General features: G+C 42.5%; 1 protein-coding gene across 1 annotated transcript in view; it reads left to right on the top strand.

Annotated features, from left to right (window-relative positions):
* Positions 1 to 15,511, top strand: part of LOC115169935 (calsyntenin-2) — a 275,046-nt gene that overhangs the window by 240,866 nt on the left and 18,669 nt on the right. Inside the window, exon 9 of the mRNA XM_029726080.1 lies at positions 10,162 to 10,324. Coding sequence (XP_029581940.1) covers positions 10,162 to 10,324 — 163 coding nt within the window. The remainder of the gene's footprint in view (positions 1 to 10,161; positions 10,325 to 15,511) is intronic.

Here is a 15,511-nt window from a genome sequence, read left to right on the forward strand (position 1 = left end):
AGACTTGTCATGAAGCCACTCCTGTGTTGTCTTGGCTGTGTGCTTAGGGTCGTTGTCTTGTTGGAAGGTAAACCTTCGCCCCAGTCTGAGGTCCTGAGCGCGCTGGAGCAGGTTTTCATCAAGGATCTCTCTATACTTTGCTCCGTTCATCTTTCCCTTGATCCTGATTAGTCTCCCTGCCGCTGAAAAACATCCCCACAGCATGATGCTGCCACCACCATGCTTCACTGTAGGGATGGTGCCAGGTTTCCTCCATACGTGACGATTGGCATTCAGGCCAAAGTTTCAATCTTGGTTTCATTAGACCAGAGAATCTTGTTTCTCATGGTCTGAGAGTCCTTTAGGTGCCTTTTGGCAAACTCCAGGCAGGTTGTCATGTGCCTTTTACTGAGGAGTGGCTTCCGTCTGGCTGCTCTACCATAAAGGCCTGATTTGGTTAAGTGCTGCAGAGATGGTTGTCCTTCTGGAAGGTTCCCCCATCTCCACAGAGGAACTCTGGAGCTCTGTCAGAGTGACCATCGGGTTCTTGGTCACTTCCATGACCAAGGCCCTTCTCCCCCGATTGCTTAGTTTGGCCGGGCGGCCAGCTCTAGAAACAATCTTGCTGGTTCCAAACTTCTTCCATTTAGGAAGGATGGAGGCCACTGTGTTCTTGGGGACCTTCAATACTGCAGACATTTTTTGGTATATAAACAGGTCTGTGCCTTTCCAAATCATGTCCAATCAATTGAATTTACCACAGGTGGACTCCAATCACATTGTAAAAACATCTCAAGGATGATCAATGGAAACAGGATGCACTTGAGCTCAATTTTGAGTCTCATAGCAAAGGGTCTGAATACTCACGTAAATAATGTATTTCTGTTTTTTCAAACATTTCTAAAAACCTGTTTTCGCTTTGTCATTATGGGGTGCTGTGTGTAGATTGATGATAAAAAAACAAACATTTAATCAATTTCAGAATAAGGCTGTAACGTATCAAAATGTGGAAAAAGTCAAGGACTGTATAGTCCTGTTCAAGTGTTTTGAATCCCAATGCCACCACATCCAAATGTACACTATCACCTCATATCCAATAACATTCAAATGTACCTAACATCAACTCTTTTGCCTCAAAACTCCATTGTTTTATATCACATTCCCTTCTGTGGGCCACTGCAGAAATGTAATAACCCGGGACCGAAACGTATTAAACTCTCTATTCATTTGACACGACAGTCTTGTAGTTTACACTACTATTTCCACGCTTAATCATTCGTACCAGAGGAAATGACTTAAGAGAGTGTTACACCATTTTCAGCTCTCCGCGAGGACCTTATTGTTTATGAGGCCCGGAAGAGATCGTGACGGTGGGGGCCCCAGAATTCTATTTGACATCATCGGCCCACTTCCAACAGTTAGCCAATCTCATGCTTCAGTAGGCTATGATGTGTAGCTGTGTACTGGAGCACATATAACATACACTCCTTATCAGGGAGAAGAGAAAGGAGAGGGAGAGCTGTCACCTAATTTCATCCCCTTCTCCCACCTCTATTGTGTCAGAGTCCAGGGTCGTATTCATCAGAGTCCAACAATGCTTTCACAGGAAGTGGGTGGGTCGTTTAGGACCACAATCACTTTCCGCTAATGCGTCATAGAAACGGAATTGGTTGAATGGGTCGAACAGACACGCTGATCTGTCAGAGATTTTTTTACGCTCTTTAGTGGCGTAGCACAATTTTGCAAATTCCCAATCTGGCACTCATACCATCACGGCTGTCTAATCATCCCCAGCTTACAATTGGCTCATTCATCCCCCTCCTCTCCCCTGAAACTATTCCCCAGGTCGTTGCTGTAAATGAGAATGTGTTCTCAGTCAACTTACCTGGTAAAATAACGGTAAAATAAATAAATAAAATAAAAAAATTGTTTTCAGAAGAACATTACACTTGTGCCTATACGTGGCTGGTGAGCAAGTCAATGGGACACAACACTTTTGTTAGATCTGAAGGTCAAGATGCAATCTGCTGACAACAGACAGATTAACAGTGAAACCAAAGTGAATCAAGAGGTGGAGAGAAAACAGATGTCTCTGTTGATATTTACACAGTGCCTAGCTGTGTGTGTGTGTGTGTCTTTGTCTGCATCTACGTGTGTGTATGCATGAGACAGATGCAGAGAGATTGATTGTGTGTATGTGTGTGTCAGAGATTGTTTTTATGTGTGTGTGTTTAACTTGCTGATCCTCCTCCTGTCATGCTAAGATTAATGCCTTATGTGTTTTTCATTACAAGGCGCATGTACTGTAAGCTGGTGAAAAATTCTGCGTTCACCGTTCTGTAATAGCTACATAATCACTGCTTTAGGGACATTAGTTATGTTGTGAAGGAGGTATGGAGAATGAACAGTGTGTACACCTCACTGTCACATCTTATTCTGTTGTCGTTAAAGTCAAGCATGGATGGCAAACATAAAGTGATGAGGTGATTAAATATTCTGTCTTTGTTGTTGTCCTATAGCTTGATAGGATCCTAGCTTTGAGTTCTGTCAGAGAAATTCTATAGGAAGAGAGACTGCAGATTCTTTCAAACAACAATTTTATTATAAGATTTGCAAAAATGAAGCAATCAGCCATCACCAAGAATGGTTCAGAGTTGAAAGCTTAACAAACATAGTCGGGTCTCTGCTTTAATAGAAAAAGTACAACTTATTTTGTCTATGTGACGGTTTAGCAGATGTGAGGAAACGGGCGGAACATAGTGTAAAAGGTGATTCGTTTGTCTGTGTAGATTAAGATAGCCCGAGGTTGATAGCACAAGGGCTCAACCGTGTAACTGTGTTTTGTCACTGGTCACACTATAATGTGCTCCTTCCTGCAAGGTTCCACACAGCTGACTTCCTGCAGATAGTAAACCCATGGGATGTCGCACCTAAATGGATCTTAGCTATACGCCCAGTCTTATGACTAAGTCACACAAAGACAAGTTTGTATCAGGTTAGAAAAAACACTAGCATATAACAAGAGACTGTTCTTTAACTTTTTGAGTAAAGGGGGGCAGTATTGAGTAGCTTGGAGGATAAACATTCCTAAAGTAAAATGCCTGCTACTCAGGTACAAAAGCTAGAATATGCATGTAATTAGTAGATTTGGATTGAAAACACTCTGAAGTTTCTAAAAGTGTTTGAATGATGTCTGTGAGTATAACAGAACCCATATGGCAGGCAAAAACCTGAGAAAAATCCAACCAGGAATTGGGAAATCTGAGGTTTGTAGTTTTTCAAGTGATTGCCTATCTAATACGCAGTGGCTGTGGGGTCATTTTGCACTTCCTACGGCTTCCACTAGATGTCAACAGTCTTTAGAACCTTGTTCCAGGCTTCTACTGTGAATGGGAAGAGAATAAGAGCTGATTCAGTCATGTGTCTGGAAAATTGGCATGAGCTCAAACATGCGCGTGGCCGTGAGAGCGAGCTGCCTTTCTTTTCAATTCTAAAGACAATGGAATTGTCCGGTTGGAATATTATTACAGATTTATGATAAAAACATCCTAAAGATTGATTCTATACATCGTTTGACATGTTTCTACGAACTGTAATGGAACTATTTTGACTTTTTGTCTGGACTAAACTCACGCGCTTAGTGAATTTGGAGTGCTGGACTAAACGCGCAAACAAAATGGAGGTATTTGGACATAAATATGAACTTTATCGAACAAAACAAACATTTATAGTGGAACTGGGATCCCTGGGAGTGCATTCTGATGAAGATCATCAAAGGTAAGTGAATATTTATAATGTTATTTGTCACTTCTGTTGACTCCAAAATGGCGGGTATCTGTATGGCTTGTTTTGATATCTGAGCGCTGTACTCAGATTATTGCAAAGTTTGCTTTCGCCGTAAAGCTTTTTTGAAATCTGACACAGCGGTTGCATTAAGGAGAAGTTTATCTATAATTCTGTGCATAACACTCATTTTGTCAAAGTTTATGATGAGTATTTCTGTAAATTGATGTGCTCATTCACCGCGGGTTTTGGAGGCAAAACATTTCTGAACATTACACGCCAATGTAAAATGGGGTTTTTGGATATAAATATGAACTTTATCGAGCAAAACATACATGTATTGTGTAACATGATGTCCTATGAGTGCCATCTGATGAAGATCATCAAAGGTTAGGGATTCATTTTAGCTGTATTTCTGGTTTTTGTGACGCCTCTCCTTGCTTGGAAAATGGCTGTGTGGTTTTTCTTGTCTAGGTGCTGTCCTAACATAATCTAATGCTATGCTTTCACCGTAAAGCCTTTTTTAAATCGGACAATGTGGTTGGATTAACGAGAAGATTATCTTTAAAATGTTGTATAATACTTGTATGTGTGAGAAATTTGAATTATGAGATTTCTGTTGTTTTGAATTTGGCGCTCTGCTATTTCACTGGCTGTTGGCGAGGTGGGACGATACCGTCCCATATGTCCTAGAGAGGTTTTAAGCAGTAAAACACAGGATAGCATGACTAATTACGTAATTTTCCACGACAGTTCTCAATCCGTGTAGCTATAGGAGCTATAGGAGATGCTTAAAGGATGAATAAATTATTTCAGAAGCTAGCAGATTCATTACTTACCAACAACAGCTGAAAATCCCAATAAAACTACATCACTTTTTGAAGTTCACTTTCCTTGCTTTGTCTAACACTATCATGAATCTAGCAAATACGTTTTGTATGTCAGAGTGCAGTATTTATTTAGTTTCATAGCACAAACGTTTGCTAGTAAGCTTCCCAAACTGGCTTTAGCTGGGGCCTGCCCGGGCAAGTGCAGGGGGTTTGCCTAGCAACACGAGCCTCGGAGGGAGGCAACATCTGCAACAAATTCCCATGATTCAATGTTAGGTTCGGACCAAATAGCTAGAGCCACAGGTAAAATGGTTTTGAAAAAATATGATTTCAGCTAATAGGGAGGAGTATCTACAAAATAACTAGATTATGGCATTCACCAATAATAAACTATTTACAGTTGAAGTCAGAAGTTTACATTCACTTAGGTTGGAGTCATTAAAACTCATTTTTCAACCACTCCACAAATTTCTTGTTAACAAACTATAGTTTCGGCAAGTCGGTTAGGACATCTACTTTGTGCATGACACAAGTAATTGTTTACAGACAGATTATTTCACTTATAATTCACTGTATCACAATTCCAGTGGGTCAGAAGTTTACATACACTAAGTTGACTGTGCCTTTATTAAACAGCTTGGAAAATTATGTCATGGCTTTAGAAGCTTCTAATTGACATCATTTGAGTCAATCGGAGGTGTACCTGTGGATGTATTTCAAGGCCTACCTTCAAACTCAGTGCCTCTTTGCTTGACATCTTGGGAAAATCAAAAGAAATCCGCCAAGACCTCAGAAAAAAATGGTAGACCTCCACAAGTCTGGTTCATCCTTGGGAGCAATTTCCAAACCCCTGAAGGTACCACGTTCATCTGTACAAACAATAGTATGCTATAAACACCATGGGACCACGCAGCCGTCATACCGCTCAGGAAGGAGACGCGTTCTGTCTCCTAGAGATGAACGTACTTTGGTGCAAAAAGTGCAAATCAATCCCAGAACAACAGCAAAGGACCTTGTGAAGACGCTGGAGGAAACAGGTACAAATGTATCTATATCCACAGTAAAACGAGTCCTATATCGACGAACCTGAAAGGCTGCTCAGCAAGGAAGAAGCCACTGCTCCAAAACCGCCAGAAAAAAGCCAGACTACGGTTTGCAACTGCACATGGGGACAAAGATCATACTTTTTGGAGAAATGTCCTCTGGTCTGATGAAACAAAATTGAACTGTTTGGCCATAATGACCATCGTTATGTTTGGAGGGAAAAGGGGGAGGCTTGCAAGCCGAAGAACACCATCCCAACCGTGAAGCACGGGGGTGGCAGAATCATGTTGTGGGGGGTGCTTTGCTGCAGGAGGAACTGGTGCACTTCACAAAATAGATGGCATCATGAGGAAGGAAAATGATGTGGATATACTGAAACATCTCTAGACATCAGTCAGGAAGTTAAAGCTTGGTCACAAATGGGTCTTCCAAATGGACAATGACCCCAAGCATTCTTCCAAAGTTGTGGCAAAATGGCTTAAGGACAATAAAGTCAAGGTATTGGAGTGGCCATCACAAAGCCCCAGAGGTGTGGACTCGAGTCACATGACTTGGACTCGAGTCAGACTCGAGTCACAAATATGATGACTTGCAACTCGACTTTGACTTTAACACCAATGACTCATGACTTGACTTGGACTTGAGCCTTTTGACTCGACCTAACTTGATACCCTCCCCAAGCCCAAATATTACAAATTATGCTATTAAAAAAAGTGTGCAGTTTATCAACTCTTCATTTAAAGGATTATAGTTTGAATCGGACAGCAGCCAGTCAAATTGTGCCAGCTGAGAAAAAGTTGTGCATGGCAGTGCAGAGGAACGTTGACAGGGTGAATTCAGATGGAGCCCTTGGAAAGATGATACCCCAAATTATTATTTTCGGATGTAAAGACGACGCTGTATTAACAAAAAACGGATTGCAACTTGCAAAACATGCGGGAAGAAAATTACAGACAGAGGCGCAATAATTTGAAGCTGCACAAGGAACGGTAAGTCGTGGCTAATATAGCCGGCAGCTATATATTTTATTACTTTACTAGTGTATCGTGTAGGCTAACGTCACGTTAAATCAATGAGCCTCCACACAGTCAGTCAGTGCAGGAACGTGATCATTGCACCCAAGATTGAGCTACAACTGGCTAGGCAGTTGGTAGCCTAAATCCTGCCTGATGTTACTGCTGTTCCTAAAACCATTGACATACGTTAGCCTACTGTAACCACACAGAGAGAGAGTGAGTGTGTGTGTGTGTGTGTGTGTGTGTTATAGTTGGGCGACTTTGTACAAGCCTACATTGCCCGATTGTGCCCTATAGCAATCCTCGATAGTCGATCACTATTGGGAACTTGATACTTGACGGTCTTGACTTGAGACTTGACTCAGACTTGCTTGTCTTGACTTGGGACTTGACTTGGGACTTGAGTGCTAAGACTTGAGACTTACTTGTGACTTGTAAAACAATGACGGTCCCAACTCTGCAAAGCCCTGACCTCAATCCTATAGAAAATCTATGGGCAGAACTGAAAAAGTGTGTGTGAGCAAGGAGGCCTACAAACCTGACTCAGTTACACCAGCTCTGTCAGGAGGAATGGGCCAAAATTCACCCAACTTATTGTGTGAAGCTTGTGGAAGGCTACCCGAAACATTTGACCCAAGTTAAACAATTTAAAGGCAATGCTACCAAATACTAATTGAATGTATGTAAACTTCTGGCCACTGGGAATGTGATGAAAGAAATAAAAGCTGAAATAAATCACTCTACTATTATTCTGACATTTCACATTCTTAAAATAAAGTGGTGATCCTAACTGACCTAAAACAGGGAATTTTTACTAGTATTACATGTCAGGAATTATGAAACTGAGTTTAAATGTATGGTGTATGTAAACTTCCGATATCAACTGTACATATAATAGGTACATTTGTGGACATAAGTCTAACTTACACAACATTTAATGCTGCAGACATGTTTGGTACCCTTTCCCAGATCGGTGCCTCGAAGCAATCCTGTCTCTAAGTTCTACGGACTATTCCTTTGACCTCATGGTCTGACATGCACTCTCAACTGTGGGACCTTATATAGACAGGTGTTTGCCTTTCCAAATCATGTCCAGTCAATTGAATTTACCACAGGTGGACTCAAATCAAATCAAATGTTATTAGTCACATGCGCTGAATACAACCTTACAATGAAATGCTTACTTACGAGCCCCTGACCAGCAGTTTATAGAGTTAACAAAAGTATGATCTGTAATTCAACATGCTCATAGTCTTTCAAATAGCAACCAGCACCACCAGTACATGTAATCCAGCTTCTCTGAGATCACTGTGACACATAGGGACAGATTTGCTATATTTCTCCAGGTGAAAAAATGTACACCTGTGTTTCCCAGAGGATATTAACCATAGAGACCAGAACAAAAAGGCAACAGTAAGGGCAAAGAGGATGGTTAAGACATTTCAAGGAACATTTTAAATGAATACTGTTACATGCTTTGCTTTAGCTTTCTGTTTGGTGTTTTATGACTGGAATTTTTTTTTGCCTGGTGCAAAATGCTTAGTTAGTGAACCTGTTCCATAGAGAGGCATTCAAAGGCCGGTAGAGAGACGGTAGTACCCAGAGAGGGAGATCAGAGGAGGGTCTGTGCAGTGAGGAGTGGCGTGGTATCTCCCTGGAGAGAATAGTCAGAGAGAAGCTACTGAGAGTGGTTGTTCCCAGGAGACATCAGTCAGTTACAGGAGGTCTCTCTCTGACATTTTACTCTCCACAGCGTGACAGCGACACCTGTGTGTGTGTGTGTGTGTGTGTGTGTGTGTGTGTGTGTGTGTGTGTGTGTGTGTGTGTGTGTGTGTGTGTGTGTGTGTGTGTGTGTGTGTGTGTGTGTGTGTGTGTGTGCGCCTGCATGCGTCCGTGGGCCGCATATCGGTGTTTACCGCTGCGTGGGCTGCATATCGGTGTTTACCGCTGTGTGGGCTGCATATCGGTGTTTACCGCTGCGTGGGCTGCATATCGGTGTGTACCGCTGTGTGGGCTGCATATCGGTGTTTACCGCTGTGTGGGCTGCATATCGGTGTTTACCGCTGTGTGGGCTGCATATCGGTGTTTACCGCTGTGTGGGCTGCATATCGGTGTTTACCGCTGTGTGGGCTGCATATCGGTGTTTACCGCTGCGTGGGCTGCATATCGGTGTTTACCGCTGTGTGGGCTGCATATCGGTGTTTACCACTGTGTGGGCTGCATATCGGTGTTTACCGCTGTGTGGGCTGCATATCGGTGTTTACCGCTGTGTGGGCTGCATATCGGTGTTTACCACTGTGTGGGCCGCGTATCAGTGTTTACCGCTGCGTGGGCCGCATATCAGTGTTTACCGACAGCGAGCGACCTAATGCGGTCTTACTCACACTGATTAAAGGAAACAACATTTTAAATGATGCCTCATGTTTGTGAGCATGAAAGGCTTCCTGGGTGTGCGAGGCATCAGGGAAGGAGTTAGCCATGCCTGACTGCCTTGTGCGCTGACTAGAGAGGTTGTTCAAGGCTCACTGGTAAATCAGCAGCATGAGATTGCATTACTTGAATGATAAACCCCTCAGAGCACTCTGGAGACATCTACAAACACACTGTTTGACAGTTATCTCCCTCCATATAGTTGATTTAATAGAATGAAGTTTCCCTCAACTTCTGATCTAAAGCCAGTTTGGAGTTGAATTGGGAGTTGAAAGCTGATCCTAGCTCTGTGCGTGGGGGATTCTATCCAATCATCTGCAGTGTTGCAGTACTACTATTTGACAGCTATCTCCCTCCACAATAGATCTCAACCATGTACGCTGCAATTGCCCCTCAAACGTCTAATCCAAGGTCAGTTTCGCAGTGTACCCCCTGATAGTTACAACTCACAGTTGGGGAGTTAAAAGCTGATTCAAGATCAGAGCGAGGGGCCAACTTCTCCCTAGAAGTATCTCAACACTAGACACTTGCCAGGGGGGAACATAACACTATTATTATAAGAGCTGAGCTGGGTCAATTTCCTTTCGATTGGCTGGCGCTTGACTGACTGCTGGGCTGGATTTGACAGGCTTTGGTTCTTCCCCCAGGGAGGTTTTGGAATAAGTTAGTGTTTTGGGCTTAATGAAAAAGTTGTGTGATGGTCCCCTGACTCAGCGCTCGTAAATCCATGTCCCCTTAATGAGCGACTCCTTACAGTTAAACTTCATTAATTATCCTGAGAACAAATTAACAAGAGAGAAGCGGGATGAATCTGAATTAAGTTTAATGTGTATTTCATTACTGAGATTGGTTGGGAGACTTCCAAACATGCATTGTTGGGTTTGGGCTTTATGATAACCATAAATAAATTGTTAATTTAAGAAATATCATCCACATGGGTTAGTTTGTTACAGTATTATATCTTATTGAATCCAATGATGTGTGAAGGTGATTATCAATGTGCTTAAATACCAACTAGATCTACACAACTCATTGGTGGGTTTAACTCAATGCTAACGTCATGTCCCTATGTCTTACAGATCTGTGATAAGGAGTGGCACTACTACGTGATCAACGTGGAGTTTCCTGCCGTGACGCTCTTTGTGGATGGCGTGACCTACGAACCCTACCTGGTGACGGACGATTGGCCCATCCATCCCTCGTCAATCGACACTCAGCTGACAGTGGGTGCCTGCTGGCAAGGTCATTATAGACTCTTATATACTGTCCTGTGTTCATTCCAACTCCTTGAAACTCTGAGGCTGTCCTAATATGGGCACCGTACCAGAATAACAATATTTTGTACTGTAAAATAAAGGGAGGGGAGGGAGTTTCTCTTGGATTCAGACATGCTATCTCAGAGCACACAAAGAATGCAGAGGTTTTCAATATCCCAGAAACCCCTGCATATTGGGTTTCATTGAAAAGGGCCCTATGTATGTTTCATATCATGTTTCAGCCATTTCCCTGAGCATTACCATTGGGGTGTCTTTGTACAGTTTGAAGGAAGTTGCTAACTAGCTTTATCTCGGTTGCTAACTAGCATTAGCGCATGCTAGCTGTTACCATTAGGGGTGACCCCATTTAGTTGACTGGTCGATAGGCTGTTGGTCGACTGAGATTTCTTCAGTTGAGCAGTGGCAAAAATTGTTCAGGGTGTACAAGACACCTGTCTGATTTGCGCCTGTCTGAGTGGACTGATCCATTGTGGAGGCCATGGGGATGGCACAGTCCATCACTCTAAGACATGTGCTACTTTAATTGTACAGTATATGGTTATATTATGGTAAGAACAACGCTTTTTCCCACGTTGGATAGTGGTCGTTGTCCGCAGCACTGTTGAATTGGCGCCTTTTCCTAGACCATGTTGCTATGTGCATAATAGTTAAACAGCATATTGGTGTTGGGAACAATGCGGCGGAGGCAGCAGCGGAGATAGGAAATGAGAAAACAGCCCTTGACTTAATTGTCTAAGAAAAATGAGGAGAGAGGAAACCCCAACTCAATTAGGCCTATAATCAATAGCCTAACTGTTAAATGTGCCTGGCTTTATAAATCATCCATGTATATCTACAGAAATAAGACAGATCCTGCTTCTGTTTGAGTGTTTGTTTAACCTCTTACATCTAGGGGGCAGTAATTTCACGGCTGGATAAAAAACGTACCCGATTTAATCTGATTATTAGTCCTGCCCAGAAACTGGAATATGCATATAATTATTAGCTTTGGAGAGAAAACACTCCAAAGTTTCTGAAACTGTTTGAATGGTGTCTGTGAGTATAACAGAACTCCTATGGCAGGCAAAAACCTGAGATGCTTCTGTTCAGGAAGTACCCTGTCTGAACATTTCTTGCCCTTCTTTATTATCTCTGTCGTTTACAAAGGATCTCTGCTCTTACGTGACACTTCGCACGTCAACAATGGCCTCTCATAGCCCGGGAAAAACAGGAATGACGTAATTCAAAGCCCTGGCTGAAGCACACGAGAGCAAAAGCTGAGTGGTCAGTCAATGGACTAAGCCTTAGGCGCGTGACACGCCCCGCCCCCGGCTTTCGGTTTTTTCCTCAGTTTACAGACAGGCAGATTCCCGGTCGGAATATTATCGCTTCTCTACGAGATAAATTGCATAAATATTGGTTTTAAACAGCGGTTGACATGCTTCGAAGTACGGTAATGGAATATTTAGAAATTTTTTGTCATATTTTGCGTCATGCTCGTAGCCGAGATTTAGCGTTGGGATAGTGTCTAGAACGCACGAACAAAACGTCGCTGTTTGGATATAACGATGGATTATTTGGGACCAAACCTACATTTGTTATTGAAGTAGAAGTCCTGGCAGTGTATTCTGATGAAGAACAAGCAAGGTAAGAACATTTTTCTTATAGGAAATGTGATTTTGGTGAAGGCTAAACTTGCAGGGTGTCTAAATAGCTAGCCCTGTAACGCCGGGCTATGTACTTAGATTATTGCAAAATGTGCTTCATCCGAAAAGCTATTTTAAAATCGGACATATCGAGTGCATAGAGGAGTTCTGTATCTATAATTCTTAAAATAATTGTTATGCTTTTTGTGAACGTTTATCGTGAGTAATTTAGTAAAATCACCGGAAGTGTTCGGTGGGAATGCTAGTTCTGAACGTCACATGCTAATGTAAAAAGCTGGTTTTTGATATAAATATGAACTTGATTGAACAGACATGCATGTATTGTATAACACAATGTCCTAGGTGTGTCATCTGATGAAGATCATCAAAGGTTAGTGCTGCATTTAGATATGGTTTGGGTTTATGTGACATGATATGCTAGCTTGAAAAATGGCTGTGTGATTATTCCTGGCTGGGTACTCTGCTGACATAATCTAATGTTTTGCTTTCGCTGTAAAGCCTTTTTGAAATCGGACAGTTTGGTTAGATAAAGGAGAGTCTTGTCTTTAAATAGCTGTAAAATAGTCATATGTTTGAAAAGTGTAAGTTTTCGGATTTAGAGGAGTTTGAATTTCGCGCCCCGCCCATCATTGGATATTGGAGCAGACGTTCCGCTAGCGGAACGTGTAGATGTAAGAGGTTAATAGCCTACTGATTCTGTGAGCACTAAGCCTCATGCAACCACAACATGTCGGATAAACAATTTCCCAAATTCATCTGTTTTTAATTTTTGCAACAGCCTCTTTGTTATTACTTATAGTTTATTTAGTGTTGTTTACACTGTTCCAAATTGTCTGAAAAATCAAATGTATAATAATCTCATTCTTATTGTAATTATTACTATTATGATCCTCATTATTATAATAATAAGTAATGTCGTTATCATTTGTGAGCTTAATATAGCAGCCTTGTATAACCACAATCAAGCTGTAGGCATCCTGTTTAGTCTTAATAACATAACTTACTTAGGCCTATATTTCTACAGACTACAGGAAAAGGCAGGCTGAACAGGCCCCCATTAATATTGACGGGGCTTTAGAGGAGCGGGTCAAGAGTTTCAAGTTCAATCAATCAAATGTATTTATAAAGCCTTTCTTACATCAGCTGATGTCACAACGTGCTGTACAGAAACTCCCTAGAAAGGCCAGAACCTAGGAAGAAATCTAGAGAGGAAGCAAGGCTATGAGGGGTGGCCAGTCCTCTTCTGGCTGTGCCAGGTGGAGATTATAACAGAACATGGCCAAGATGTTCAAATGTTCAGTGATGACACCACATACACATAAACTATTGCAGCATAAATACTGGAGGCTGAGACAGGTGGGGTTGGGAGACACTGTGGCCCCGTCCGATGATCCCCCTAGACAGGGCCAAACAGGCAGGATATAACCCCCACACCACTTGAGGGATATCTCCAACCATCAACTTACCATCCTGAGACAAGGCCGAGTATAGGCCACGAAGATCTCCCCCATGGCACAACCCAAGGGGGGGTGCCAACCTGGACAGGAAGATCACATCAGTGACTCAACCCACTAAGTGACGCACCCCTCCTAGGAACGGCATGGAAGAGCACCAGTAAGCCAGTGACTCAGCCCTCGTAATAGGGTTATAGGCAGAGAATCCCGGTGGAGAGAGGGGAACCGGCCAGGCAGAGACAGCAAGGGCGGTTCGTTGCTCCAGCCTTTCCGTTCACCTTCACACTCCTGGGCCAGACTACACTCAATCATTGGACCTACTGAAGAGATGAGTCTTCAATAAAGACTTAAAGGTTGAGACCGAGTCTGCGTCTCTCACATGGGTAGGCAGACCATTCCATAAAAATGGAGCTCTATAGGAGAAAGCCCTGCCTCCAGCTGTTTGCTTAGAAATTCTAGGGACAATAAAGAGGCCTGCGTCTTGTGACCGTAGCGTACGTGTAGGTATGTACGGCAGGACCAAATCTGAAAGATAGGTAGGAGCAAGCCCATGTAATGCTTTGTAGGTTAGCAGTAAAACCTTGAAATCAGCTCTTGCCTTAACAGGAAGCCAGTGTAGAGAGGCTAGCACTGGAGTAATATGATCAAATGTTTTGGTTCTAGTCAAGATTCTAGCAGCCGTGTTTAGCACTAACTTAAGTTTTTTTATTGCTTTATCCGGGTAGCCGGAAAGTAGAGCATTGCAGTAGTCTAACCTAGAAGTGACAAAAGCATGGATACATTTTTATGCATCATTTTTGATTTTTGCAATGTTATGTAGATGGGGAAAAAGCTGTCCTTGAAACAGTCTTGATATGTTCGTCAAAAGAGATATCAGGGTCGAGAGTAACCCGAGGTCCTTCACAGTTTAATTTGAGACAACTGTACAACCTTCAAGATTAATTGTCAGATTCAACAGAAGATCTCTTTGTTTCTTGGGATCTAGAACTAGCATCTCTGTTTTGTCCAAGTTCAGAAGTATAACATTTGCAGCCATCCACTTCCACAGGCTTCCAGGGAGGGCAATTTTGGGGCTTCACCATGTTTCATCAAAATGTACAGCCTGCATAGCAGTGAAAGTTAGTGTCGTCTGCATAGCAGTGAAAGTTAACATTATGTTTCCGAATGACATCACCAAGAGGTAAAATATATAGTGAAAACAATAGTGGTCCTAAAACGGAGCCTTGAGGAACACCGACATTTACAGTTGATTTGTCAGAGGACAAACCATCCACAGAGACAAACTGATATCTTTCAGACAGAAAGTTCCTTGGTGTCCACATCACCAACGAACTATCATGGTCCAAACATACCAAGAGTGTCATGAAGAGGGCACGACAAAACCTTTTCCCCCTCAGGAGACTTAAAAATGTGGCATCCCCAGGACGTTATACAGCTGCACCATCGAGAGCATCCTGACCGGTTGCATCACCGCCTGTTATGGCAACTGCTCTGTAAGACGCTACAGAGGGTAGTGCGAATGGCCCAGTACATCACTGGGGCCAAGCTTCCTGCCATCCAGGACCTACAGTGGGGGAAAAAAGTATTTGATCCCCTGCTGATTTTGGACGTTTGCCCACTGACAAAGAAATTATCAGTCTATCATTTTAATAGTTGGTTAATTTGAACAGTGAGAGACAGAATAACAACAAAAATATAGAGAAAAACGCATGTCAAAAATGTTATAAATTGATTTGCCTTTTAATGAGGGAAATAAGTATTTGACCCCCTCTCAATCAGAAAGATTTCTGGCTCCCAGGTGTCTTTTATACAGGTAACGAGCTGAGATTAGGAGCACACTCTTAAAGGGAGTGCTCCTAACCGCAGCTTGTTACCTGTATAAAAGACACCTGTCCACAGAAGCAATCAATCAATCAGAGTCCAAACTCTCCACCATGGCCAAGACCAAAGAGCTCTCCAAGGAGGTCAGGGACAAGATTGTAGACCTACACAGGGCTGGAATGGGCTACAGGACCATCGCCAAGCAGTTTGGTGAGAAGGTGACAACATTTG

Source organism: Salmo trutta, chromosome 31 (assembly GCF_901001165.1).
Source record: "Salmo trutta chromosome 31, fSalTru1.1, whole genome shotgun sequence".
Taxonomy (NCBI): Eukaryota; Metazoa; Chordata; class Actinopteri; order Salmoniformes; family Salmonidae; genus Salmo; species Salmo trutta.